The sequence below is a fragment of the Apis cerana genome, linkage group LG8, assembly GCF_029169275.1.
Source record: "Apis cerana isolate GH-2021 linkage group LG8, AcerK_1.0, whole genome shotgun sequence".
Lineage (NCBI taxonomy): Eukaryota > Metazoa > Arthropoda > Insecta > Hymenoptera > Apidae > Apis > Apis cerana.
Window position 1 is genome coordinate 3157055 of NC_083859.1, and position 27375 is coordinate 3184429.

At 41.9% G+C, this 27375-nt stretch overlaps 1 protein-coding gene and 1 long non-coding RNA gene across 6 annotated transcripts in view; one reads left to right on the forward strand and one right to left on the reverse strand.

The window, feature by feature from the left end:
• The first annotated feature begins 1498 nt into the window (after positions 1-1498).
• LOC107995341 (nucleolar protein 4-like) overlaps positions 1499-27375 on the forward strand; it is a 95041-nt gene continuing 69164 nt past the window's right edge. For 2 of the 5 annotated variants that reach the window (XM_062078101.1, XM_062078102.1), the window contains exon 1: positions 1499-2932. In XM_062078101.1, the coding sequence (XP_061934085.1) occupies positions 2888-2932 (45 nt within the window). In that variant the 5' untranslated portion in view covers positions 1499-2887. The remainder of the gene's footprint in view (positions 2933-27375) is intronic. The other 3 variants (XM_062078105.1, XM_062078104.1, XM_062078106.1) reach the window with 2 other exon arrangements.
• The window catches only part of LOC114578307 (uncharacterized), a 41920-nt gene continuing 35733 nt past the window's right edge, over positions 21189-27375 (reverse strand). The window contains exon 2 of the long non-coding RNA XR_009830791.1: positions 21189-26342. This is a non-coding gene — a long non-coding RNA (uncharacterized LOC114578307). The remainder of the gene's footprint in view (positions 26343-27375) is intronic.

Genomic DNA, 27375 nt, shown 5'->3' on the forward strand with positions numbered 1-27375 from the left:
TATATATCTTCGTACACATTGTAGCCAATAGACGGAATAGTTCGGATTGTTCTTTCTCGTAATGCGAAGAAGCGCGTATTTCTGCTCGAGACTTCATTCAGTCAGAGCCACCGTGAACAAAGTGACCGTTGTAAAAACCGATACTACCTGGTGCCTGGCAGAGTGAAAGCAGGACACCCCCGTAGAACGTATTCTCCCTTATCAAGCCCGCAGGTGGTCGAGGCATAGGCCGTTAGCTCGTCCGGCTAATAACTCGAAAGACGGGCCATTAAAGAGCCGTGGTGGAACACGCACTCGAGACTCGCCTCTCGTGGATGACTCGTCATCATCAAGCGGCGTGCGTGTAGGTCGCGGTGCGCACACACGCTGGTATATATGATATATATATATATATACATGGTGGAGTCTCGCGCAACGATATCGCACACAGTGGTCCGTGGCTCGAAGCAGTGGGTACAAGAGAGAGAGAGATAGAGCGAGAGTGACGGGCACAGAAGGGAAAGAGGGCAGTGGACAGAGATGGGCGTAGAGATAGACGGCTAGCAACGGAGAGCGCGGATCGTCCGTCCACACGTATCCCATACAGCTACGGACGTGTTCATAGAGAAAGAGAGAGAGAGAGAGCAAGATAGATAGAGAAAGAGAGAAAGAGAGAGAGAGAGAGATAGGTGAGCAGTGGCGTGCACATACCCTCCTAAGCACAAGCCTAACACACCCGTGGAAGCCCCTTCGGCCGATGAGTGCCGGCGCCCCTTGCCCCCTCGCAGCGCAACACTCCTCTGCCTGTGTCCCCCTTCACCCCAACACCCATCAGCCAAAGGTACTCTCTCGCGCTCTTCCCCCGGCCCCCCCTCGCCATGAAAGCCCTGTGGATGCCGGTGTGCGGCCCCTTGCGCCTCTTTCGATCCCTCCTTTCCCTCGGAGAGTTACCCGTCCACCGGCCCCTTCGGTGTTCTGATGGTGACAGACCCTACCTTACCGCCTCCGCTCTGCCACCGCCGCCGCGGGCCGGGGAGGGTCGAGGCGAACCGGCGAGGGCGCTGGAACGGTGGAAAAGGAAGACGGACAGTTGGCTGAACCGAGAGATAGCGGCAGATGGAGTGAGGGAGAAAGAGAGAGGGAGAGGGAGAGGGAGATAGGATGAGGTATCGGGGAACCGTAGGTGCGGGAGAGAGACGGGGATAGAGACCAGAAAGGAACACCAGGGGTGAAGGAGAGAGGGTTGACGCGTTCGAGGAGGACCGTTGGGGAGTGAGAGCGGTACGGGTCATAGCAGGGCGCGGCATGAGGGAGAGACAGAGACGGGACGAGGGAATGGATAAAGGGGCTGAGGTACGGGGGAGAGAGGAGGGTATGCCAGAGAGCGGACGAGAAAGGGAGAGAGAGAGAGAGAAAGAGAGAGAGAGAGAGAGCGAGCGTGTGCCGACGCGTAACAGAGAAAGAGAGGGAAAGGGAGAGTGGGGTATGGGTGAAACGTAGAGTGAGGTTGGCGTGGTTGGGATGAGGAGACGTGGGGGAGTTGCGAGGAACAGGGGAGTGGTGCGGAGGCGGTGAGGAGAGTAGTGGAAAGGATGAGGTAGGTGAGGGAGGGGGGTCGCCGCCGCGTCGCCAGTCGCCAGTTTGCCGTGAGCGCTCGTGATGCGAGGACGTTCTATGATCTCGTCTAGGAGCGTGGCGCTCTATTACCACTCGCACTAGAAACCGGGGGAACGACACGTTTCTTTTTTTCACATAATTCGCGTTCCCTGCTCGGTATACGATAGACCGAGTCGGTCGAATCGAGTGGAAATTGGCGATAAACGAGAAGGAACACGATCGACGCCACAGTGTATCTCGACGACCATTTGCGACAGTTTAAACTCGCGGCGTGCGCGGGCATTCGACGTGCACACGAGGAACACGAGCGTACCTCACGCGAGAAAGAGCGCGACATTTTTCCTCTTGTTTACTGTGTGTTGCGGACAGTACGTCCTTGGTGTATTCGCGGGCATACCGTTCCCAAGTGTGTACGTTTTACCGAGACTGGAAGATACTGATTACCGTGCTCGCTCGCGCAGGCGACCATTTTATTTCGAAAGTTTACGGTGGCGTTGCATGTTACATCTGTGCGTCCTTGTCCCTGCGTGATGTACGAACCTTTCGATCGACCAGCTGATCGCGATTCCGGCAGTGTTGCATCGGCTCGATGGACTTTATAGAGGTAACTCGTCCGTGGAGTATCGTGTACGTGAGCGGAAAGTCGAATCGCTCGACTACGAGACAGTTTTCGTGCGGGTACCCGGCCCTTTTTTCACTCGCACCCGTCTACGTCGACACCTGCGGTAACCGCGGGAATTTTATCACGGCGGTTCGCGGCGCCGCTGCGTGGTGTTGTGCGCGAGCTTAAGGTTCGCGGGTTGTGCGCGGGACAAGGACAGAGCGCGTGTTGTGTGTACGAGTCCAACTAAAAAGAGACGGTGTGCGAGTGTCGGAAAGAGGCAGAACTAAAACCGAGAACTCTGAGAAAGTTTGTGAGTAAAACGTGCCTCCGAGACGTATTTACAACATCTCTCTCGTAAAGTACGTTCTCTCTTTCTTTGTACAACGTATACGTGTATGTACAATTCGTGTTATCGTTTCGCGGTTGAACCAACGACAAGGACAGCTGCGGGGATCGACTGAAAGAAGTGAAACGAATAAAAGAACATCGGACTTCGCTTTTGTTTCGCGAGATTATTCGTGCTTTCGGGGGTGCGAGTAGAGTGACGCCAACCAAAAGGGAAAACCTATAAGCCAATAGCACGAGCGAGACAGGGGACAACTGCGGAATAGGGACGGGGCGGAAAAGAGACGGAAACACGGTCGCCGCTCCACGAGGAAAAGAAAGACACACACGTCGGGACTGAATATGTCCGCCAAGCGAAAGGCCACTGCCATCATGCAGCATCACAAGGTGAGTCGACCGATCGTCACCGTATCGCCACGTGATCGAACTTTTTCCGCGACGAGGGTCTGTAATGCAATTCTCGACGTTGCGCCGAGATATAGCAAAAAGTTGTTGCGAGTCAAAGTTTAACTCACGGACTATAACGGCTCGAGGTTCAAGGTTGTCATTTTCTTTTCTTCCACTCGCGTCGTGTCGTTGCGTGTATAGTATAACTGTGTCGGGCGAGCGCGACGCTTGTACTTTTAAATCGCGATACGATAAAGAGAGAAATATCATAAAGTGGACGAACGAGAAATGTTCGTAATGTGAACGGGCGAGAGGGGGGAGAAGGAGGGATATGCCTGTGTTGGAAGCTCGGAAAATTGGAGTTTTCTGCCGCCAGGTCGCGTTCGTTTCTCGTGCAACTCATTATTCCGTTGCACTCTAATTTTTTTCTCTCTCCATGTTTTTTGGAGTGGCGGACGAGCCAGTCGAAACCGGGAGTGGGGGAAAGATGAACCGCGCGCGAAAGTTTTAATTGAAAGAGTTACACGAATTTTCGTCGGAGGGGGACGCGCGCGCAGGAAAGTTGCGAGGGTAACACTTAACGCGTATTGACTCATTAACCGTTGCCTGCGTCGTTATTTCCGATTTTTGTTTTTCGAACTGTTGGAACCTTTATATACATCCGTATACGAGTACCTGCTCCAATTTTATTTTTCTATTCTTTTTTTTTTTTTTTTATTCTTTTATAAAACATTGGAATACTTCGTATCAACGAGATAGTTATTGTTAATGAAACGTAAATTTAATCATCAATTTTATTGCTGTTGTTGTTCAATAGATAATTTGTACGGTTCTTTCCTCTATTTGATATTATTGCTTTTTATCCGTTCTGTTAACGAGTAATATTGGGTAATCTTGTTGGATAATCTGATTATCCATTGAAAATATATATTAGATAAATATTTGTTAAAAAATAAAAGCAACAATATCTATTTGTAATTTTTACAGCATTTCTTTTAAAAAAGAAATTCTTGTTTTCGTAATAAATTATCATAACAATAAGTTGGTATAACAAATTATACAAGACATTTATAAAATATATAAATTAATAAACTATTAAATTATTGTAATTTCTTTCATTGTATAAAGATTAAATCAAATTTTGAAGTTACATGAAAGCTACTGTTTGCTACAAGTTCACCATATTACCAATAATTTCACGTGAATCGAGTCATAAATTAACGCAATTTTAATTACTTTGTGTAATTAATCCTTTGTACTTTGATTACATTTACGTTTCACTTGGTACTACTAAGTTTCTCTCGTGTAACTGTATATACATTACAATGAACTATACAGGAGAATATTGAAAATTTTTACCAAATATAAAATATTTTGGTAATAAAATTCTTTTCATTTTTTTTTTTTTTTTTTTTTTTAATCTTAATTAGTAAATTTTCTTTATTTTTGATTTCTTAAATATTTCAAAATTTTATCGAGATATTTATTTTTCACGAATATGGAGCATTAAAAATAACATAAATTTCGTCTTCGCATTTTTCTCAATGTACTATAGATTAGGGAAACGTCGCAAAATAACGGGTATTCACTTGACGACACGCGAATCGCAGAAATCGACGATACCCGATGACGAACTTGTTGGAACATATTTATCGCGGAACTTTTTCTTTTTCTTGGCCAGATTAGGTCTGTATATCTTCTGCACGAAAGATAATCCGTGGATCGCGTTTCCAGGGAGCTCGATCAAGCACGTGCTTGATTGAAGAATCTCCGTGACCAGTCACATCGATATGAAATTTTTGCGTCTCATTCAACGGCGTGTTATTTAACCCTTTGAATGAACCCCAAAAAGAGATCTTCCATTTTTATGACTCAAATTCGTTCGTAATTGTGTTCGTAAATAACATAATAATTTATGAGATTGTAGTTTCTTTAAAATAATATTTTTATAGAGAGGATTAAAAAAAAAAATAGAAAATAAGTTAATTTTTAAAAAAAGACAAATGGAATATTTTAGAATGGGATCCATTGTGTTTTAAAAATTATTATTTTTTTTCTTTTTTTTTCAAGTAGAATATAATTTTTTTTCTATATAGAGAAAATACGATTCTAAATCTTTTTCGTTATCTTTATAACGATACATCGAAATGATTAAATTATAAATTGTAACATTTTTTTTCTTTTTCTGGTAGCTATAATCAGGATAATAGAATTTAGAATGGGGAACGAAATAAAATAAGGTAAAGTGTAGTATACATAAGAAATGAAATGATAAGTTAATTAAAGTTAAGTGACGTTTAAAAGGCAATTAATAATTTTTCTAGCATCGTGCATGAACGTTAGATGCAAAGATAAATTATTATTAGATAAAAATTAAAAATTTTTTCCTTTTGAATAAAATACATTTATATTTGTCAATTTATCACACTCATTCTCACATCAAATTATATTATAATTAAAACGTTATATTCTACTATTTATCGAAATGATAATATCTCGGTTATTTTTATAACATATTATCGATACAAAATCAAGAAAATTCTTGAGAATATTTGGCGGTATTCAACGATTATCATACAAACGTACAAAGAAAAAAAGTACACACATTAATAATATGTATTATTTGCAAATACATAATTCTAATATAATTTTTGCTAATCCATTGAAGATATTCTAATTAAAACATGAATAGAAAATAATGACATTAGTCGTAGTAGTAGTTCATTGAGAAACATGGAGTGAATATTATTTTAATAAAATGTAATAAAATGAATCAAATTCATTTCGAATTCACTATTTACGCTTCGTATTAATCGTAATTCATGCTTTCTGCGATTTCATTAATATTTCAAGTGTTTTAGGTTACGGACACGTTAAAAAGGGGTGTCGATCGTAACGGAATGTTATTTTATTATTGTATTTGCATATTTTCGATTCGTCCCCCGGATATCTATTCTAATTATTCGTGTCCCGGATAATTGACGCGGAAATGTAATTTTGTGGGTGGCGTGCAGATAGGGGGTGGCCGAAACATCATTAAAACCTCCGATTAATTGCATACGTTGCGGCCATAGGGTTTAGGGAAATGTTTTGAAAGAAACAGAGAAAACACGATTTCAAAATAAAAATATTGTTCTTCTGGAAATGTATTTTTTTCAAATAGATACTTTCTCGTTGTTTCATAGTTTAATATTTATTTTTTATTTTTCAACTGTACATTTTATTCATTCGTCCTAAATTTGTGTTTAAAATTTTCTTTTTTTTTTTTTTTTTTTGAATACCGAAAAGGTTATATTTCTCCAAATATAATAAAATATTTGGAAATCGTCAGTTCTTCTTCTTCTTTCGTATTTTCTTTTTTCTTTTTTTTTTTTTTCATTTGTAAAAAGTATCATAAATTTAATAATCTCCTCAAAAACATTTTCACGATATTCTTCCTTACTTCCATTACTTATCCATAACAAGCAAAAATAAAATTTATTATTCCTTTCGCGAAACATTTCCAAAAATCTTTCAAATTTTCTTGACGAAGAGAGGAAGAGGAGAAAGAAAAAAAAAAGTTGTTTCCTTCCTGGAAAAATGAAATAAAATTCCGTGGAAAATTCGCAGACTCGCCGAATATACCCAACCCTCCTGAACTCCATTAGTCGATCGATCGATCCGGTTGCATAAATTAATCCGGTCGTATTTAGCTCCAAAAACCATACTCCATCCCTCGCAACGGTGTAACAATGATGATCGATTCGAAAAGTGTACTCGTTTTGCCTTTGAATCTTTCGCGCGGCCGCTGCCGCCCTTTTGTCCATCGTTGAAACGGTGAAATTTCCAACAATTCGCCAGCCGGGAAATTTCGCTGGATAATTCAGAACAAAATCGAGACCCTCCCTCCCCTCCCCCGACGTTTGCCGGGCGGAACAAATGTTTTGGTTTTGCGTTACAATTAGAATTAACAGCGTCGCCGGTTTATTCCGGGCGCCGCACCGCCTCTATTTTTATTTCCTTTTTCCGACCTCGGATAAGAGGCCGTGAAAGAGATTCGGTGCACTTGGCGATAAAATTTGTCGAGTAATTTAAAAATCGAGGATAAATTTTGGCTGATAAAAATCGTTCCTTCGAAATTGTGTTTTTTTTTTTTTTTTTTTTTTGTTTTAATTGGTTTTAATTCGAAAGATTTGTGTATGGTAGCATGAGTCATGACTGACCTGAGGTTGGCCAGTTGGGCCAGAGAGTTAAAAAAAGAATAATTTATTTGATAAAAGTGGTAGTAATTTTAAAATTGTTTTCTTTTGCGATGCATTCAGGGATGTATTCATGGAAAGGAGAAAAAATGAATTTGAATTGTTGGCCGGTCAATACTGAAATGCGAGATGATTTATCGTTAAAAAAAAAAAATGTTATGTTGTAAAATAAAAAAGTGCAAAGCACGTATAAAATTTTTATTTTATACAGGTACTTTCGACTACACGTAACTTTTATAATTATCAAAACTTGGAGAGATGAGGTGTATTTGCAGTTTCGAAAAGTTTCGAAAGTTTATTTCCGCTTTTACAGAGATGTAATGCTTACAAGGCATAAAAAGGCGTGATGAATCATACGAAGTCTAAAACAATTACAAAATTTTTTACTTTATCCAATATCCTTTGATAAAAGACAAACTTTTGCGCGTAATACATTTTATCATTTAAAAAAGTCAAAGAAATCTACAAACGAATGAAACATCGCTTCCCCTCGCTCTCCTAATTCGTGCAAATTCCTCTTCTCCATCATCTCGATCCGAAGAAGACCAGCAAGAAAGACGAAGCAAAGCAAAAAAAAAAAAAAAAAGTGAAAGAAAAATGGCAAAAGGAAGGACAAATGGTCCCGGTTGAAGAATGATCACGACTCACGCCGATCGAACGCGATGCAACACATGATAAACGGTCGGTGAAGGCACGAGGGAACGGTACAGGTTGCGCGCGTGCGACGAAGAGAGCAACAGTAAATACCGGTGGCTGGTTTGCTTGCCGGCGCGCTAGTTAGATCGATCCGATCAGAATCGAACCGCGAAAGTCAAGTCGAAGTTGAGGCAGGTTCGGGACGTCTGCGTCCTTCTCCCTCCCGTATACCTCACCGTACGCTGTCTCTTTCCATTCTCTTCTCTCGAATCCCCTTCTCTCCTTCCCTTCCCTTCCCGAACGAACGAACGAACGAACTCTGTCTCGCTCCATCGCCTCTCTTTTCTTCTCTTTCTCGCTGTCGTTCACTGAATCGTTCGTCCTGTTCGCGCCTGCGCAACTCTCGCTCCCTCACGGTCCAACAGGTTATATTTTTCCAACTCTCTCCCTCGGCTCGTCTTCCTTCGCCCGTCTTTTTCTGCCCCTCCCTCCCCACCTTCCTCCTTCCACCAGCACTCTTGTTTCTCTCTTTCGGTCGCGTATACCCGCCGTCGGCCAATCAATCTTCCTTCTCGACTCCCTTTCGTTCGTTGTCGCCTCGACGACGAAACGAACCAGGCCTTCTTCCCGCTAGCGTTCGAAAGTTTTTCACGCGCTTGCGCCGTTCGTGCACCCTTTCAGCCGCGTCGATCGTGCGGAGAACGAGGTAATTAAGAAAGCACGCGCTATTTCTGATCTCCACGAGTACGGATCGGGGGTACGTTGCGCGTCATGGTTTCGAGTCGCGATCTTTTCGATCGTGTAAAGTTTCGAGTTACGAAAGGGAGAAGGGAAAGTAGTTTCATTGATACGAACGAATCGTCTCGTGTTTCGAAGTTTAAATTGGCTTGGAGGAAAGTTGATTTAATGTTTTATTAATGTTTCGCAAAGTCCATCGATTATTATATTAAACTGTTGAATTCCTTCCGCGATTCGGAAGATTTATCTTTATTCAAACTTTGTAATCGTACTCAAGGGAATTTCAAACGGAATTAATCCGTGTAAACAGTTTATCGAACGACGGATTATCGTATCTTTAATACGATCAAATTTAATTTATTTGCTTAATCTTTCCAATCACAATACATTTAAATACACATAAATTATTTTGGAAAAGTGGATTATTATTGAACATGAATGGAGTACATTTTAATTTTATACATCGTGCCACATTATACCGCGATATAATACATGTACATATATCCGCGTTCTAAAGCTTGAATTTTTCTTTTTCCAACGATCAAAGGACGCGATAGGATCAACGCAACGATATTAATTTTTAAGAATATTTAAACAACTTTAACACGCGATTATAATAATTCATTAATGGTTTTTTAAATTTTCCATGCAATCACCTTCAAATTCTTCTTCTTCCACGGCTTGATTTCAAAATATTCATTCTTCTTTTAATCTCTATTGTCGCCCGCTATAAATATTTTAACACCAAACTTCCATTTTCACGAAATAGCCGAAATTCTCACTCCGCATATACAGAATAATTCAGGATTTTGTCAAAGTACACATTACAATCCAACCATATCCCAAATGCATATAATGCTGCTTCCTAAAATTTCACCCGTTAATTCGGCGCACCTGCCCTTTTCAAATGACACAGAAGAACGTTTTTCATTTAGCACGAATTGGATTAGTGGATAACGCGTATTAACCGCACCGGGTCCGTTGTTACTTAAAAAAAATTATTATCTTTTACATTATCCGCGCTTATGGAATTTTTTTTCAAAAAATTCCATACCAAAGCCATCCGGAAAAGAAACGCGTTTCCGCTTTTTTCCTCGAAAAATTATCGGGTCGAGCGAGCGAGCAAGTGTGAAACTTTGTCACCCCTTCCAATTGTCGAAATATACCAGGAAGATGGTAACGTTTCTAAATTAGCCATATTTATATTCATAAAATGGTAACGTCCCGCGATAGTAATCACGTAGCCTGACAGAATCGCTACATTAGCGATTACAGCGTATTAATATTTGTTGTTGCGTATATACGCCGCTAATATCTAGGATCGTAAAATGGTATCTGTTATGAATGGAAGATCACGGCATCACCGTGCAAATAATGACCCTGGAGATTACGAAATAGTGCCGGACACACGTGCGTGTTTTCGACACTGTTCCGTTGGTTCACGCTCGTGGGGCTTTATTATAGCTGCTTGCTCTCCACGTTTCTACCGCTCGCTTGTTGTAAAATAATAATAGTCGGTGTACCCGATTTAATGGTACTTTTAGGATTTGTAAATAGTGGAAGCGTTCGGAGCAGCGGCGTTACACGGAACGGGGAATAATATTTTTGACGTAGTATTGGTGTATTTATAATTCGCGGCAATAAAACGTTGATACCGGGGCCCTGTTGCACAATTAAACCGATATAATTAGCGGGGCCGTCCAAATTATCAAAATTCTCTTGCGTAACGATAGCGAGGTTTAGTAATAAAGCGAAAATTTTATTTTACACGAATTTTATATCTAGCCGTTTCCTTCCAATTCGCTCTGCCGGAATCAAAATTTCGAAAGGAGATCACGAGACGTAGTGTTTATCCAATATAATTCGGGAAACAAAATTTCCATTCGAAATTTATTTCAAGAGAGAGTTCGGCTCGATCGAGTTTAATCGGGGGGAACGAAATGTCAAAAATTTTGATGAAGCCTTGCACACCCACGCCACCCACGTATAAAAATATATCCCGCGTAATAAATAAAACTTTCCTTTTGTTTTTCGCGTTATCCAAAGAATAACGATGCAAATAAATGGATGGTCGAAGTAAGTCGAGCAAATATTAACAACATTACGTACATTCCTTGCCATTTCCTTTTAAATCGTCCATTCTCGGCTAATCCAGCTTAACTTTTCCCGCTTTACTCGACCGAAACGCGAGGAACGATCGTTAATCGCTTTTATCGAGTTACACATTTTCATATTTCGCGCCCTTTCCTCCGCCGTCCAACGTGGCTGATTCATACGCGTGGTAACGCGTCCAGTCATCCGTTAAATATTTTTCTATTCACTCCTCCGTGACAGATACATTCGTATTTATCGTCTGCCGGACCGTGGACGACGTCGATAAGAAAATTTTGATACGTTGTCGTTCCCGCTTCACGTTCTCGACAATGGAGACACGTTCCCTGGGGGAAATTCCCTAGTGTAAATCGGGCGGAGGAAAAAGCGATGCGCGTTTGCGTTATTCTCTCTCTCTCTCTTTTTTTACGCACTGTTTTACCCTCCGAGCATCACGGTGAACTTTCCATCGCTCGTTATCGTATTATTTCTTTTGTTTATTATACATCCACTTTTTCATCGTTATTAGGAATATTATTTCGATATACGTACTATCCTTTTATCAACGTCTTTCCGGATACGATTCATTCGTACAACGATGATTTTTAAGGTTACGATACGAGGTTTGTCGAATTAAATTTTAATCGATCTTTCGCACCGTTAATTAAAAAACTTTGAGTTCAAACTTTGGGGCGGAGGGTAGGTAGATTTAATCGTTGGTGTCTGTTTTGAAATTGTTATCGATGCACACAGGTATGTACACCGCGGATCAATGAATGCGTATATAGTACAGGTGAATGCATTTCTTCGGTAAACGACAAGTTTCTCGAGGAAGGCGTGCATAATCGCCTTTCACGGCCGGACAGTTAATAAATAATGCTTGAAGTATTTAAAGTGGGGGGGAGGGAAACAAGGATGAATGAATGGGAATGCAAAGATGTAAAATTATATTTGAAAGAGCGGCCTCCCGAGTGTCTGTCCCCTTAAAGAGAGGCAAACACTCGAAGGTAATCTTCGAAGCTTCTTCGCCTTCCCTCACAAAAACGTGAAAGTGACTCGAGGATTTATGAGGATTAAACGTGATGATATTTTCCATCCTGTAAAAACACCGTCACAATGGATCCAACGCGACGAATTCAAGTTTAGCCAAACAAATTCAACCGATGAAGTGCAACCCTTTCGGAAAATTAATACCCGTGTAAGTTGCAAGTTCACCGAGTTAATTTGAATATAGAATTTACTTAATTACGCGGAATACGCGCATAGTGTGAAACTTACTCGATTACACAAAGTACAAAATTCACTTAATTAGGCATTGTTCGAAGTTCGGCCCAACGATCCAACGTGCGTTTCGCCCTGTCGTAAAACGTGATGCGCGGCAACGTGACGACACGTGGCGCGTCGCCTATCCATCCGTTCGATTTTCTTTTTTTTAATTTTTCTCCTTGCAACTTGGAGCCACTTTCGTGAAGATTATCGAAAAGAAAGAAAGAAAGAAAGGAAAGAAAGAAATGAGAGATGAACAAAAATCCTTGAAATATATCCTTTTGAGGCGGACAGAACCTTTTAGCTTTTAAAGGTTGCTTTACAAGGGGGAGGGGGAAGGTTCCCTTGTGCCGCGGAAAGCACGTGGAATCCCGGGGCCGTTAATGAGGCGTGCGATTCTCTCGTTAAAGGATTAAATTACCGGACGTGGAAAGTCGTGGCAAAAGGCTGAAGGTTTGGCATAAGGGGGAGGGGGAGATGGGGAGGGGAGGAGGTTACGTTCTTTAATGACGATCTCGAGGAGCTTAATGGAGCTTGTAAATGACGGAAAATCGATTTGCCAGCGAAACGCTATTTTTCAATAAGCCCGCTTTCTCTTTGTTCTCACTTCCCCCTCTTCCCCCTCCCCTCTTCCGCGTATCCGCAACGTTGTGCTTTCTGCACGTTTGATATTTCTTTCTCTCTCGTTCTTTACTTTATTTTATTTTATCTTTTTTTTAAATTTTAGAAGTAAGATCAATAAGGTCTGTTTTTATTAAAAGAGAAAATGTAAACGTGGGGCGGAAAAAAGGGTTTGAATCGTTCCAATGTCGCGCATCGATTTGTTAATGCGTCATGTTATTCTCCAACGGGTAAAGGATTCTTCTTCTTCTTCTTCTTCTTCTTCTTTTTTTTGCAATTGTCGAGGGAGGAGAAAAGAAAGAAAGAAACGAGACTCGAGATATATATAATCGAAAGATAAATCGGCGAGCTGAAAGAGATCGAAAAAGGCAGTTATTTTTCTTCCTTTGTTTCAATTCGAAATCGAAGTTATCCAAAAATTGTTGATCGTTTCGACGAATTGAGAGGAGAAAGATGTAATTCGACTTCCAAGTCACCGGTTTATCACGATCAATTAACTCGCATTAACACACGTGCCAGCCTGGCACGCAACTGGTGATGCCCGTTCAGCTCTGTCTCTCGCGAATTTTCGAGCGATTCGAAGCCTGTCGCACAGCGATCAAGATAAGATATTCGATCGATCGATAAAGCCTTGTCGATAATTGGACGGAGTCTTAACATTTAGAACGTAATCTTCCTGCATTTTTATATATAAGAAATATTCCGACAACAATTCATAAAAAAAAGAAAAGGAATATTTTCGAATATTACAATTTTTTCGTGTCGATTGAGAGATCGAAGAGAGCGGATGTACATGCACAACGTTTGAAAGCAGGGACGAGGGACGGTTGGTTTCTTTTTCCTGATCTTATGGGAAACCCTTTCTCCTTCTCCTCTTTCGCGAAACTGTTGCGAATAACGCTCCATGTATTCCATCTAACTCGGCCCAATCGATTGGAATCGAGCATTTTTTTCGTTGTAAAAGTGCAACATTCGTATTTTGTAACAACAATCGTTATCGAAAGGTTTCAAGGAAAATTTTTCCAAAAATTTACCAGCAATCGGAAAAAAATAATTTCACGCCGGGAATGCGTTTATTTCGAAAGCCCCTTACGCGAATAACAAATTCGGGAACACCGGACGCGTTCTAATGGAGGTTCCACCTTTGATATTCACCCGGAATAGCCATCGACGGCGCAAAACGTGTCAACCGATTTCGCGAAAAGCAATCGATGCTCGCTTTTGTTCGCATCCATGACGCGGCCACGCGAATCCCGCTGTCGAGTAGGGTGTCTCCACCCCTTCCACGGAACCGAAAAGCCCAAAACTCTACACTCTCTCTCTCGATAATGCACCCACGGGCTGGCAACCACGCCCTCCTCGCCCTTCCTCCTCCTCCACACGTTCGTGCCTACCTTTAAAGATTCTTTGCGCGATATTCCTCGCGTACTAATTAACCCTTCGTTGCTACGATTGTAATCGATTCATCTTAAATATTGTAAATACGTGACGAGTCGTTATTTCTCTGGATACTTTGTTTTTGTTGACGATCCTTCTCGAGTATCGCGCACGTTTTTGAGAAATCGGGGAACGAGCCTCCTTTCCTTCGAGTGGAAGATGGAAAAAATTAGGGGAAGTCTCGCGAAAAGTGCGTAAACCGTGGCGCGGCGACACGGTCGATCGTGACTCGGCGCGAGAAAAAGGGAAAAAGGGGGGGGGAAGGAGAGAGAGACAGGACGTTGTCGCATGTGGACGTCGATGCGGTGTACCTTGACACGGATGGCTCCCTGAATCAGCCGACAGCTAGCAACAAACATCACCTCGCTATCACACACGCCTACCGACGAGCGGCGTGTGTGCGCGTGTTGACGAACAGCGGCGATAAGCCCGTCATCAGGCGCTCTCCGCCACGTAGGAAATTCCATTTCCTCGGGCCGAGCCGATGATACCATCCAAGGATCCGTTTCGAGGTGAATCCTCCTGTTACGTTCGATTCATTTTCTCGAGCGATTGAATTAGAGCTTGGAAATTTCGAACACGCACACGGTTTGATGAACTCGACAGATAGATGGTCTCGTGTAGATTAAATACGAGCAAAAGGAAGCGGAATGATATTAAGATAAATAAGATATCGATCGTCGAGAGAGAAATTCTTAAACTTGTGTGATGAGATAGAGAGAGAAAAAATAACAGCGTTATCCGTTATTATCTTAAATTATAGCTATCGTTCGTTACCTTTATGGTATACCATTAAGTCGTTACTTAACTCTGGGACTGTCCGATTGAAATGTGCAATTGGGCAGGATTCGATCAACCGTTTCCCTCGATATTAAATCCCGCGAGATTTAAAACGGCGAGTGAAATTTTTACGAGCAAACGCGATAATTTCTTTATTAACGCGTGATTTATCTCTCCTCGTCATCTTCGACGGGATTCGGGTTTCTCCTCGAACAATTAAATTTAAGAAAGAAGCTTGGCGTAAAGTGAACGTCCTTCCATCCGATTCCGCGTATTTTTAAAATGAAATATTCTTTGAAACAGCTGATCGAAACAAGGTTGGAATAATAGTAATTTAATTTTTCCAAATCTTTCAAAAACGGCGGACTAGATAGGCGCGAGCGAAAGATACAAAAAGGAAAAGAAAAAGAAATCTCTCTCGCTTTCGTTTTTGCGCAACAATTTTCACGACATTTCTCGACTAAGCGTTCTATCTCGTTCTCGTTCGAGGTGTGCGCGCGAGAAGCGGGTCAAAAGTCGAAAAAGAAAATGGAAACTGGGCAAGGCACGATCGCGAAAACGACATAACTCATCGGTCTCGCCTTAATTATCTGCTCGAGCGAGCGACTAAAATTACGCGGCAGGTCGAGCCTTATTTCACAATGTCACCAGCCGCGCGATTATATCGATCGGCTTGCATTCCAACTGTCGATATAGTTTTCGCAACAACAGAGAAAACCTGCCCTGCCCCGATCGCCGTTATTCACCGGCGGATTAAGATTTCGTCCACCCCTTTTCACTCTCTTCCAAAATTAAAATTCGAATTATTCTCCCGGATTATTAATTACGCGCGTGTTTTTCTTCTTCTTCTTCTTCTTCTTAAGAGTGGCTGGTTTCAAGAGTATAATTTATTTTACGTTTCCACTATATCGATCTCATCGTTGATGTTAATTGCACGATACGAAGTTTCGTACAAAATTACATATTTGCATAACACGATACAATTTCCCTATCGCGGAGAGTTAAAAGAAAAGGAGAAAAAACATTTAGGTTTCTTAAATATCGGCTTAAAATTACTCTCTCCCTGGCCTATCCACCGTGTAATTTTCCACCATCCAACCCCATCAACGCCGATGCTAATTACGCGATACCAAACAACTTCGTGCTGGAAACCCTTTGCTCCGGTGTCGAGGGATTCGAGGGAATTATCATTGGCCCGAAGGTCGCCAACCCCCTCCACAATTCGACGCGGGGACAAGGTGTTCCAACCTTGGCCAAATACCTGCCTGCTCACGGCACCGTTCGTAATCCTTGGTGAGAAGGCGAGACGCTACCCGAACGCCATAAATACGCGGTTAAAAGAACGGAGAGGAATTCATGGAAAACGTCCTGGGGAATTTTTATTGGCGCAAGGAAAACGATTGTGCTCGCCTCGAAGAGCCACTCCTAATCTTCCGTGAAATTCTATTTCGCGATATAAGTGGAGAAGATCACGATTAAATGTAAAAATTTATCGAGTCGAAGGCAAATTCGTTTCGACGCGAAGGAAGGATTCTCTCGTTGCGCATCAATTACAGAGCGACGCCACTGGGCTGATATTATTCACCTGATCCCCAACCTGTCGCCTTTCCAACCTCGACCAAATTCGACCCTCCAAGTCGCTTGTCACTCGGCTCAGACCCGTCTCGAATCGGGTTAAGCATGAAAGTTTCACCCGCGATTACTCTTGCAGTCAATTAACGATAACCGAATTCGATTATCCTCCCCGGATAATCCTCCCTGACCCGGGGTAAGGAAAGTGGCCTCCACCCCTCCATCCCCGCCAACACTCGCCTTGATCGAATTAAAACACGAATTTTCCCCTCGTCTCGCCAACCCTCTCTTCGAATTCGTTCCAACATTTTATTCTCGGCAAGCTCCAAACTCATCTTAAGCCTACGTTTCAAAACTCTTCCGTTCGAAAAAAAGAAGCGTGCAACGAAACATAGTCCGTTTTCGAAAAATGGAAAAATTGGAAACGAGGAAACGATCATCTGAATCGAGGCCGGATGCGAGCCACCGCCACTAATTATACCGAGTCTATGGATTTTCATTATTCATGCGCATAGGTATACGTGGCTCGAGGTTGCACACTCCCACCTTTCCCGCTCCGCGGGACAGAGAGGATCCAGGAAATTACCGATGAAACGGACTGACGAGGTCGAGGGGGGAGGGGCGGGCGTCACGCGCGGTTATTTTTCTTCTTCTTCTTCTTCTTCTTCTCTCTTCCCTCCCTCTCTCCTTCTTTTCCTGCCACGCTCGAGCTTTCAATCTCTTCGTACGATGGACGCCGATTCCTCTCCCCCGATTTTTAAAAGAAATTTATTAGCTCAAGTCTCAGATTATCTTGTATTAACATCGTAATATTAAGATAATTTATGGTGCACATTGATGTACGAGAATATTTACACGTTAGTTTATCTAAATTTGGAACGAATGAAATTATTGTATGGGAAAGGAATCGTCAAAATTTTAAAACAGTCTTGGCGAAGATGTTTCGCGGTGGAGAGAGAAAAGAGACGATTTATCGGGCAGGTTTGTGGAACGCCACCCGGTACCCAGTCGCACATATGTGCATATATCGAGGCACATACTACGTGTACACATACCTGTCCGATTTCAAACAAGGGAGGACACAAAGGGGGTCGACGATGGCGGGCTACATTGGGGGTTGCGGTGTCAATAATACATCGCGCTGTTCGTATGTAGGTGACTCCTCGTAGCGAGTGCTCGAGCCGCGCTCGAACGCGAACAAGTTCCGCGCACTAACCATTTCCTTTTCAATTTTGTTTGAGGTTTCTCTTCTTTCTTCCAATTCGGCTCCCATCGAGGAAATCGAGAGATACATTCTCGAGAAGAAATAGCGCAAACATCACCCCAAGATGATGTTTACGAGGGAATAAGGGACGTAATAACGATCCAACGGATACATCCCGCGCACCCCAATTGTCTCTTGGCTCGCGAGCCAAGGCGCTGTAACTCACATATTTGCATTTTCCAACGCTTTTCGAAAGACACCACGGTTATTTGCCGCGCGATCGGCGCGAAGGAGGAATCCTCCGACGAGGGAGGAAGGAAGGAAGGGGTGGAAGTGGACGAAATTATTATTTTATTCGGGGAACTTTGCTCATTTCCTCTTCGCTCGTAGCCATCGTTGTATCTCCCTCGTGGCTGCTCTCTGGTCGAGTTTACGGCTCGGCCGCCTCCACCCCCGCCCTGGCCCTGCACGTGCATGTGTGTGTGTACAGGGTGTTTCGCGAAAGATGTGTTTGCGATTCGTTTCGAATCGAACGATTTTTCAAAAAAATTATCTGTTTAAAATAAATTGCGAAATAAGGGATAATGAAATTGATCAGTTTTTCCTTTTTTCTTGGCCAGAAATTGAATAGTAGATTACCTGCATAATCGTGTAGGCGGAAAATAAAACGTTGAAACGTTTTCGAAATAGCGCCTCGCCAGTGTAATATATATATATGTATATTTTCCATCCGCCCAATTTCGAAATATGAACGTTCAAATTTGATGTGGCGGCGACGTACAAAGGGCAGCCACGTCAAATTTCCACGCTCATATTTCGAAATACACCTAATATTTCGAAAAACGTTTTAACGCGTCACGCTACATCCACGCTATAAATAATCAAAAATATACCTGTGTTAAAAAATTGGAAAGATCTCGCAACAAAAATCGTCCGACAATTCCAATAAAATGAAAAAAGAATCCGATTATACCGAATTTCCTTCCTAAAAGAGGAAGGAATGACTTCCAGGGAGTCGTATATTTATGAAACACCCTGTATACGCTCGCAACCCCACACACGCGCGCGCTTGTGATACATATATTAGCACGCGTGTACACGTACACAGCGCACGGACACAGCGACAGATAGGACACGCTACACTCCCACGTGATATATACGGCCGGCCTGTACGTGGCGGTTGAGTGGAGTTGTGGTGGACGGGTGGGTGGCCGTGTGGGCGGGCGGACGATAGTTTATTCAGCGGATTATTGACGGGTGGTGTGTTCGGGTCCTACATGCCGTACGGCACACTCAAAATAGCCCCCGGTTAACCCCTGACGCTGGCATTTGAAATATCGACCTTTTCGAATTTAGTCGGGATATGCGGTCGCGCGGATCGAGCATCGGTCGATCGTTCGAGTTCGTCGATCTCGAGAGGGGAGGGGAAGAAATGGGGGATCTTGAAGGAAATTGTTTTAAATTTTCCTCGGATTCATTTTGTGGATATTGCTGGTTTAGTGGAGGTACGTTATATTTGTGAGTATGGATAATTATCGAAGAAGCGCATCGAATATTTATCGATCGAAAGAGAGATTTATTTTGTGTTGGAAATTTCGGAGCAATGAGAATTCTCATCTCAAAAACGGTACGATGTTCCGACCGATGATTCGTGATTAGTTAATTTCGCTCGTCGGATAATTAACGATTAAATAATGGTAATTAATCGCGATTAATTTCAACGCATAAATCAGCGAAAGTATTAACCGTGGAAATTTACACAATTGAACGCGTGGTATCGATTCTCGTGAAGTGGCCCGTATACACGCAATCAATTTTTAATGAAATTTTCACAGATTTCTATTGCCTCGCACAGGCGAAAATGAATATATCGCATCGGCGCGAATAGTAACGGCACATTGGTTATTAAACTAAAAGCGTGCAACGATGTATCCCGCGTACGGGGGGGAGATCGAATTTTTAATTTTTAAAAATTGTTTATACCGTGCATATTGCATTTCACTATATAAGCAAGGTTTCACCGGCTCGTTTCGTTTCGATACGTTTAATTATTCTTTGCATTAAATTTTTCCTTTCTTTTTTTCTTTTCTTTTCAAATAACTTAAACCTTAATTTAATAATTATACGCGTGTGAGCGATATAAAATCGACCAACTTGCGAGAAAAAGTATTTAATTGTAAATAATAAAAGTATATATATATATATATATTTCGCGTCGATAAAAATACTCTTGTTCCAAAAGATTCCACGATTCGCTATCGTTAATGATTCTAACCTAACTCGAAGAAGAATTCGGGCAACAGATATCGCCGCATTAGCGACATCTGTCGTGATAATTTAATTTTCCTCCTAGGCCCGACACGCATACTCGCGCTGTATTCGGCTACGGATACTCTTCTTCGTGTTTTTCCCCTCTTCTTCCTTTTTTTTTTTTTCTTTTCCTCTCTTTTCCGTGTACACGCTCGTTCGTTGGTGTACTTACTCGCGTGATATCTCGCATTATCAAGGTGAGCTGACCGCGTCGGCGAGAAGAAAAAGGAGGAGGAGGGGAAAAAAAAGAAAAAAAGAACGGCGCGCTTTTTTCATCCGGTGAGTCGCGGATTCGCTCGTTTAAAGCAGCGTTTACACTCGCGCGAATCTTGGTAGGACTTTTATTCTAGTTACTTTCCGTTACCTGGTTACGGATCGAAATTATCTTATTATCATCCGTCGATAAGAAACGGTTATTTTTTTCTTTTGTCAACAGATAACCTGAAACAAATTGACATTGTGGCGAATTTTATTTAATTTATTCGCATCGATGTAAAAAAAAAAAAAAAAAAGAAAGGAAAATAATAAACGGCGTTAATAGATAGAATAAACGAGGAACGTCGTTAAAAATCAATATGAATTTCATAAAAAAAAAAAAATTTTAAATTCGAAAGAGATGTATCACGATTCAAGGAAACTTGTTCCAACAAAATGTCTATCGTGTGTGTCCGCATAACGAGTCGATATAAATATTTATCGCGTCAATTTTGAAAATTAGAAAATTACGAGCCAAGGATTTAACAAGTGGAAAAATGATTCTGAAATTTTCGTAATACGTAAGCATTCCACAATTCTATATTGGTGACAGCAACGAGTCATTGATAATTCAATCGCGTCGAGTGTTGTGATGCAATTGGAACGTTGCTTTCTGTTTAATAAAATTGCATAAGTTTCCGGTTGAATTGCGTAAGATGAGGGATCAAGATTTCGTAGGTCATATCAAAAAAAAAAAAAAAAGTATCCAGCGTGCGAATAATCTCAATAAATCTTTTCAAAAATTACGTTACACGCTTGTGCAATACAAATAAAATAAAATTATCGCGGAAAACTATTATTTTCCCCCCGTTTTCCCAGCCGAGTGTGAACGCGGCTTAAACGGAATACTTGGCAACGCGCACACACGCTCATTTTCCACACGGCCACGTGTGGAAGAGTTGATAGGGATGGCCGTGCAGTAATTGGCGGCGCGGTGCTACCGACCACTTCCGGTCCACGTATCCGCTCCTGCAAGCACCTTCCTTTTGCCGGAAAGCAACACGCGCTTCCGCAACGGCGTAAAACGCTGCGAAGGACGCTCGCCCAGTCTTCCTTTGCCCGCTGCAAAATCTCGCCATTCTCTCTTCTTTTCCTACTCTCTTTGAAATTTTTCCTTTTTTCCGATTGCAAAAATTTGACGCTTCGACGAATTGCGCGTAAGCTTGTGCGAGGAAACGTGCATAAGGGGAGATGTGCATAGAATTATGAAATTATGCATAAAAATAATATTTAACAGATGGTTTTGGTTTATTATTTCAACTTTCTCGGCAATGCACCACTGTCGATAGAGGAGAACCTTGATGGAAAAGAGACGGCGGCATTCTCGTGTTACCATGTACGTACGCGTGTAAAAGATATTTGCGATATACGCGCGGTTTAGTCGAGTAAAAAGGTTATCTCTTGCGGTAAAATTGATTCACGTATTTATATTTTGCTGTGTTTCTCCTTATCAACGATACGAGTTAGATGAAGAACTCGTGTCGCGAGTATTTGCAAGTTGAAATGGTTATGAGATAGGCGGGAGAAGTAGAGTTGACACGTGTCTCCGGTCGTTTTCGAAATAGATAATTTTCCAACGTGTAAAAATCGAGCAGATCGGTTCGATAAATGTCCCTTTATTCCTTTATATTTTAAATAACGTCGATTATTAATAGCTTTATAACTGTTCAACGGTTCGATTGTAAAATGATTATCTTTCGTAATGATCGGTTAAATAATGTATAAATTATCACCGATCATCCGTGATAATAAGAAAAAAATTTCGCGAAGGTTAAGACGAAACCAGTTTTTAAGGAAAAAATTTCATGCCGATATTAAAATTCATTATGCAACGAGGAAAAAAAGCAATTTTATAGAACACAATTCGTTTAAAAAAAAAAAATCTGCGTATTCACACATGATCACATTCGAGACGGAAATTTAAATATAAAGAATCGCAATGGAATCAACCGTTGGTATAACTTTATTAAATCCAGTACACACGATAAACTTATCGCTTTATTTTCAAAAAAAAAAAGAAAACGATATTAAATACAAAAGTTAAATTATAAAATATAAACTCTCGAACAATCATATACAAGCTAATAAACGTGTCAAGATCAATCAATCATTCGGGGCGAATTTTCCATCGGTACGAAATCCACGTGTGATTTCGATATATATATATATATGTATATCGAAACAGAAACGCGTGTCGTAAATCCGGATGACTTGAACGCGTGTGTAGGAAGCCTCTAAACACCGTTGTACGCGTGCGCCTATGTACACGGAAACCGAGAAGAGAGGTAACTAGAGAGAAACGAGGTTTCGCGCGAATCGATGGCTAATAGCCTCCCCGGTGTAATTAATGCAACAAGTTGATACCTAACACTTATCTACGCTCCCGCGGCTTTCACGGTTAACCTGAGTTTCGAATCGTGCCGCTCGTATACGTGTCGCCCGCCGATCCAACTTTTCAATTGCCTTTTGTCCGGCCCGCTTCTCCTTCTCGGCCACTTGGAAAATTATTTTCTCCACGAGAGGTGCTTCGTCATCCCCCACGTACACTATACTCTTAATTTCGTTTATTTATACACCGAGATCATCGAGGATATGCGTGCACATTGGAAATTTGTCATTTTAGAATATATTTGTCGTTTCGTTGATCATCCGTAGGTAAGTTAGTTATAAATCTCCACTTTTCAAGTGATTAAAGAGGATTCTGCTCGAATTTCGATATCTGGATCAAGTTTCGGGCAATTGTTTTCGAAACAGGGGTGGCGCACCCCACGTGTCGAAAAGCTTGCGACGTCAGCAAGAGGATTCAAAGACGAATGTGCGTGACGAGTTTCCGTTTTACGATTCCGATGGATGGGGGATGTACGAGCTAAGGGTGAGAACAACCCTCCTGATCCCTTTCAAAGCGTTTTATTATTCTGTTTCGCGACAATTTAATCTTTTCACGCTTCATAATCCGTTTTTAGAAACATTTTATATTCCAAAAATACGTAACGATTAACTATAGCGCAATTAATTTGATCGAACGTTTCTCGATTGCGCAACGAGATTCGCTTGTAGAGGATTGTATTTTTTATTTCCATGGTTTTCGCATCCCTTCCCAACTATACACGTACCTCGAATATAGACGAGAAATATAAACGGTTTCGCGGTTTGAGGAATCATTTATGAATGATTTTTATCTGTCATTTTTTCTTTTTTTTTTTTTTGTTTCCCGCCCCCCTTTTTTTTATTTTTTATTTAGAAATTCTGTTTTCGATGGGATAAAGGTCGAGTCTTTTTTTTTTCGGTCGAACTCAAAAAATGAAGCGCGTTACTGAAAAAATTGTCAAAAAATCATTCGAGAGCTTCGACGCACTTGTTATTGCAACAGAGAATAAATAGGAATATAAATCTGGAAAATTCTAGTATTTATCACGGCTCTCTCATGTTTCGTAAAATTTCGGTAACGCGTGTCGAGTATATGGGATAAAATGTGGAAAATATAAATTTCGAAATTTCATTAAAATCTACCCCTCGTGAATCCGTGTTACTTTTTCTCTTCTACTGTTTATTATAAAAAAAAAAAAAAAAAAAAGAAAGAAAGAGAGAGATCTATTAAACACTCTGCATCGTCTAACGCATCATCAATTTACGTTTATTTAAATCCCCCTGTATGTGATCTGGAATTCATTCACGATAAAACTTAGAACAAAGTCACTAGCCAAAAAACACGCGGAAAATAACTATATCTCTCTGCATTACCAACCGTATCTTCCCACGATCTTGACTTGCCAAATACATACCACATTGTACACATGGCGACGTTATCGTAAATTAAGAAACATTATTCCTGTGTAAATCGCATGCATCCCGTCATTTCCGTCAAAAAAATTGAAATAACAAAACGTTACGTAGACTCACGAAAAGAAGCACGATCCTCGAGAGCGAGGCTGGGCTGAGATTGGCCGTTACACCGATGTATGTACGAACGTGTTTTGCAAACGCGATGAAAAGGTATTCCAACGATCGTTCCCCGTTTTTTCGATTACGCGGGGATTGGTAAATATTCGACGAATTCCTGTGCCGGCGACTGGTCGAGCAGATATACGCGGGCATAGTTATTGGTTACGCGTTTATAATTGATATTACACCCCGGCGCGGGTTGGGGGAGGGGAGAGGGGGAGGAGGTGGGGGAGGGAGGGCTCGTGAAATTTACTGACGATTGCCGACCGTTGTTTCGGCCGTTTCGTTCGTGTTTGCCCTGGCAAAAAATATTTCCGATTTTAAAAGCTCGATCCCGGTTAAATGAAAAATATCCGCGCGAGCTGTGGAAACGGACGGCCGTTGTTAATCTGCCGTTTCGGCGGAGTGTGGGCCAGTTAGAACTTTCTTTTTTTTTTTTTTTTTTTTTCTCTACTTTCCTCTTTTTTATTTTATTTTATTTTTATTTTATTCTATTTCGTTTTATTTTTTTCCCCCTCCCCCGTTTCGTTTCGACAGCGATTGTTGCGTTTAATTAGCAGTTTTTATTATTATAGTTGGAGTTCTTTTTCTTTCCATTTCGTTCTTCTCTATTATTCTTTTTTTATTTTATTTTATTTTTCTTCTTTTTTTTTTGGTTTGGCGAAACAATTGGATGGGATACTTTTTCTCCTTTTTTTGCTACGTTCGATTCTTTCCAAATAGCGATTTAGTTGGAAATGTTACTTACTGGAAAAACATATTTACAGTACTTTACTGTGATTCGAATCGACAGTTGGAAGCAAAAAAGCCGAAAATCGTTTCAAATCGATCCGAAACAGGAGAGATCCCTCAACCTTTCGATTCATCAAAATTCCACCCCTAATTACGCAACGTCCCTTTAATTCATGGCCGTAATAGTAAGTAAGGTCTTTTATCGGCACGAGTAAAAAAAGGAGGCTTCACCAAAGCCAAGCTTAAGATTCGGCCAGGTTTGGCAGCCAGCCTGATCCAGCCTCGGGGATAAAAGCCCCTCTCCCCAAACCCCCGCGGACACACAATTAGGGGATCGTGGATATCCCTGCCAATTCTCGAGAACCTTCCACTACCGCTGGTATTAAATGCAAACCCCCTTTGCTCGAGGTGCTGCAGCCTTGCCGGATAAAGAAAACCCGGAGGAGGTTGGAGGGAGGGGAGAGGTTGTGGAGAGAAAGAGAGAATGGAAAAGAGGATAAGGGATAAGGGTCGCCTAGTTCCTCCAACCTTTCGAAATGGGACTTGGTGGCAAGTTTTCTGGCAGCGAGCTCTCTGCATCCACGATGCTCTGCACCTGCATCGAAGGAAGGAAGGAAGGAAGGGGGGAGTTTGGGTTGGCCAGAAGGACCGATGGGTGAAAAGTAACGAGGGTTGGGTCGCCATATAATTACCGTTAATTGAATTCTCAGTGGCGGCCGTCCAACCACCTCGCGTCCTAGGGTCCCCTAGGGTCTCCTCGAGGACGTTGCGCGTCCGTGTGTGAATGGTGCTCGATTCGCGTGTGCGGCGGTGTGTATTTAGGAACGTCTGCTGCGTGACTCGTGCGCCTTAATGGATCGGGAAAATTATTGCGCTAGATCCCTGCGGAGGAGGGCGTTCGAAATCGTTACGATGGTGATGGTGGTGGCTATGTTTCTTTCACCTCTGGTGTGTTGCTAGCTTGGGCGTGGGAGGGTGTTTTCTGTATCCGTTATACGGGGTGTCGCGTTTTAATTTGTAAATGGAAGCGAATGGAGAGAGCCTCGTTTTCTTTTCTTCCCAGGGTGTTCTTGGAATTTTACGAATTACCGAAAATTTTTCCTCGATTTTTCTTTCTTAGATTCTAGATCTAGTCTCGACGGTGTTTTAATTTCTTTTTTCCCCCCTCCTCCAGTTTTTCGGAATATTTTTCAGAAGGAAATTATATTTACGTTTTATCGGACGAAACGTAACGTAACGTATTATGCACCTTGTGCAATCTATATCGCGTGTTTTGAGCTTTACACCACAGAGGAGAGGGTATATAACAGGTATAAAATCGAATGTACATAATTATCGCGTGGCGTGCGGGATTCCCGGGGCCAAAAATCAATCGCGATAAAATCGGTTCCGATGCGTTTCAATCGGCAGCCGGGAGTGTTTAGCCAACGAATTCAATAACGAAGATTAAAACGCGACCATCGCTCTTATTATACCAAATTACACCGCCAGCACACGCTAATAGCCGTTATTTCTCTTTTCCATTAACGAGTTGTCATCGGCTTCGACGATGGGGCGCAACCTGCTCTCCAACGTTGCGATTCTTCGCCTGGAAAAAAAGAGAAAGCGTCGAATTTGAAAATTTATCGAGGGCATGCACGTAGCACGTTGGACGTGGGAGGGAGAGAAAAATTGTGGACGCAAAGGTAAAATGCGTCGTTATTTTTCTCAGCTTCTCAAACTTGGAGAAGCTTCTCTTAGGTCCATCCGTCGAGACGACGCCCGCGCTTGGGTGAAATCAACCCGTCTATCAGGAAATTACGGTGAAAAATCGGCCGTTCCCCGAGAAGGTGCGAAGGGATCCCGGCATCCAAGCGCATCGCGGCGCTCCGTGTAACTCAATTATCATTTCAATTAAACGAATTGTTTTAATTGATTTAATTTTTTGATGTACCGTTGCACGATGATGCAACGGAGCTTAAATCATCGAGCAGAGCCGGGGACCGATGACCGGTTGTCGATGGAAAATGTAAAATATCGTTCCGTCCGTCGAACGTTTCGGAAAGGTAGGAAATTTAATTTATTTGCGTTGATGTATCGGCGAAAATGCGCAGGGCGGTATGCGTGTGGAGGAGCGGTGCTTTATGCCCGGGGATGATGATTTTTGAAATTGTGCCGGGGTAGTGGGTTGCTTTTCATGATTGTAAATTCCTGTTGAATTTTATGGCAAGTTGATATTTTTTCCTGGAATAAAAAAAACAGAGAGAGAGAGGTAAAATTTTTACTTTTTTTTTATTTAGACAGTGAAAACTCTTCTCGTTTAATCACGAGTATATCGTTTCCCTATCATCACAAACGTTTGAATAAATTCGAACGAGAAGAGAAACTCTTCGCCGTTTTATCTTAATAAAACAGAAGCCTATTGGAAAAATGTTCGAAGCAGCGAAATTCGAAAATGACCACCCTTGCGTAGGTGTCACGAATAATTCCCCGCCGCGATCATTTTCGTTCTCGTGATAAACCGGAATCAATTAGCAGTTAAACAAGTTTCTCTTCAAAAGCGAACAGTGTCGCATCTTTCGCACTCCCTCCCCCACTTACTCGATGCTTTCAGCGGCTTTCGTTCCACACTCGTCGCGCTA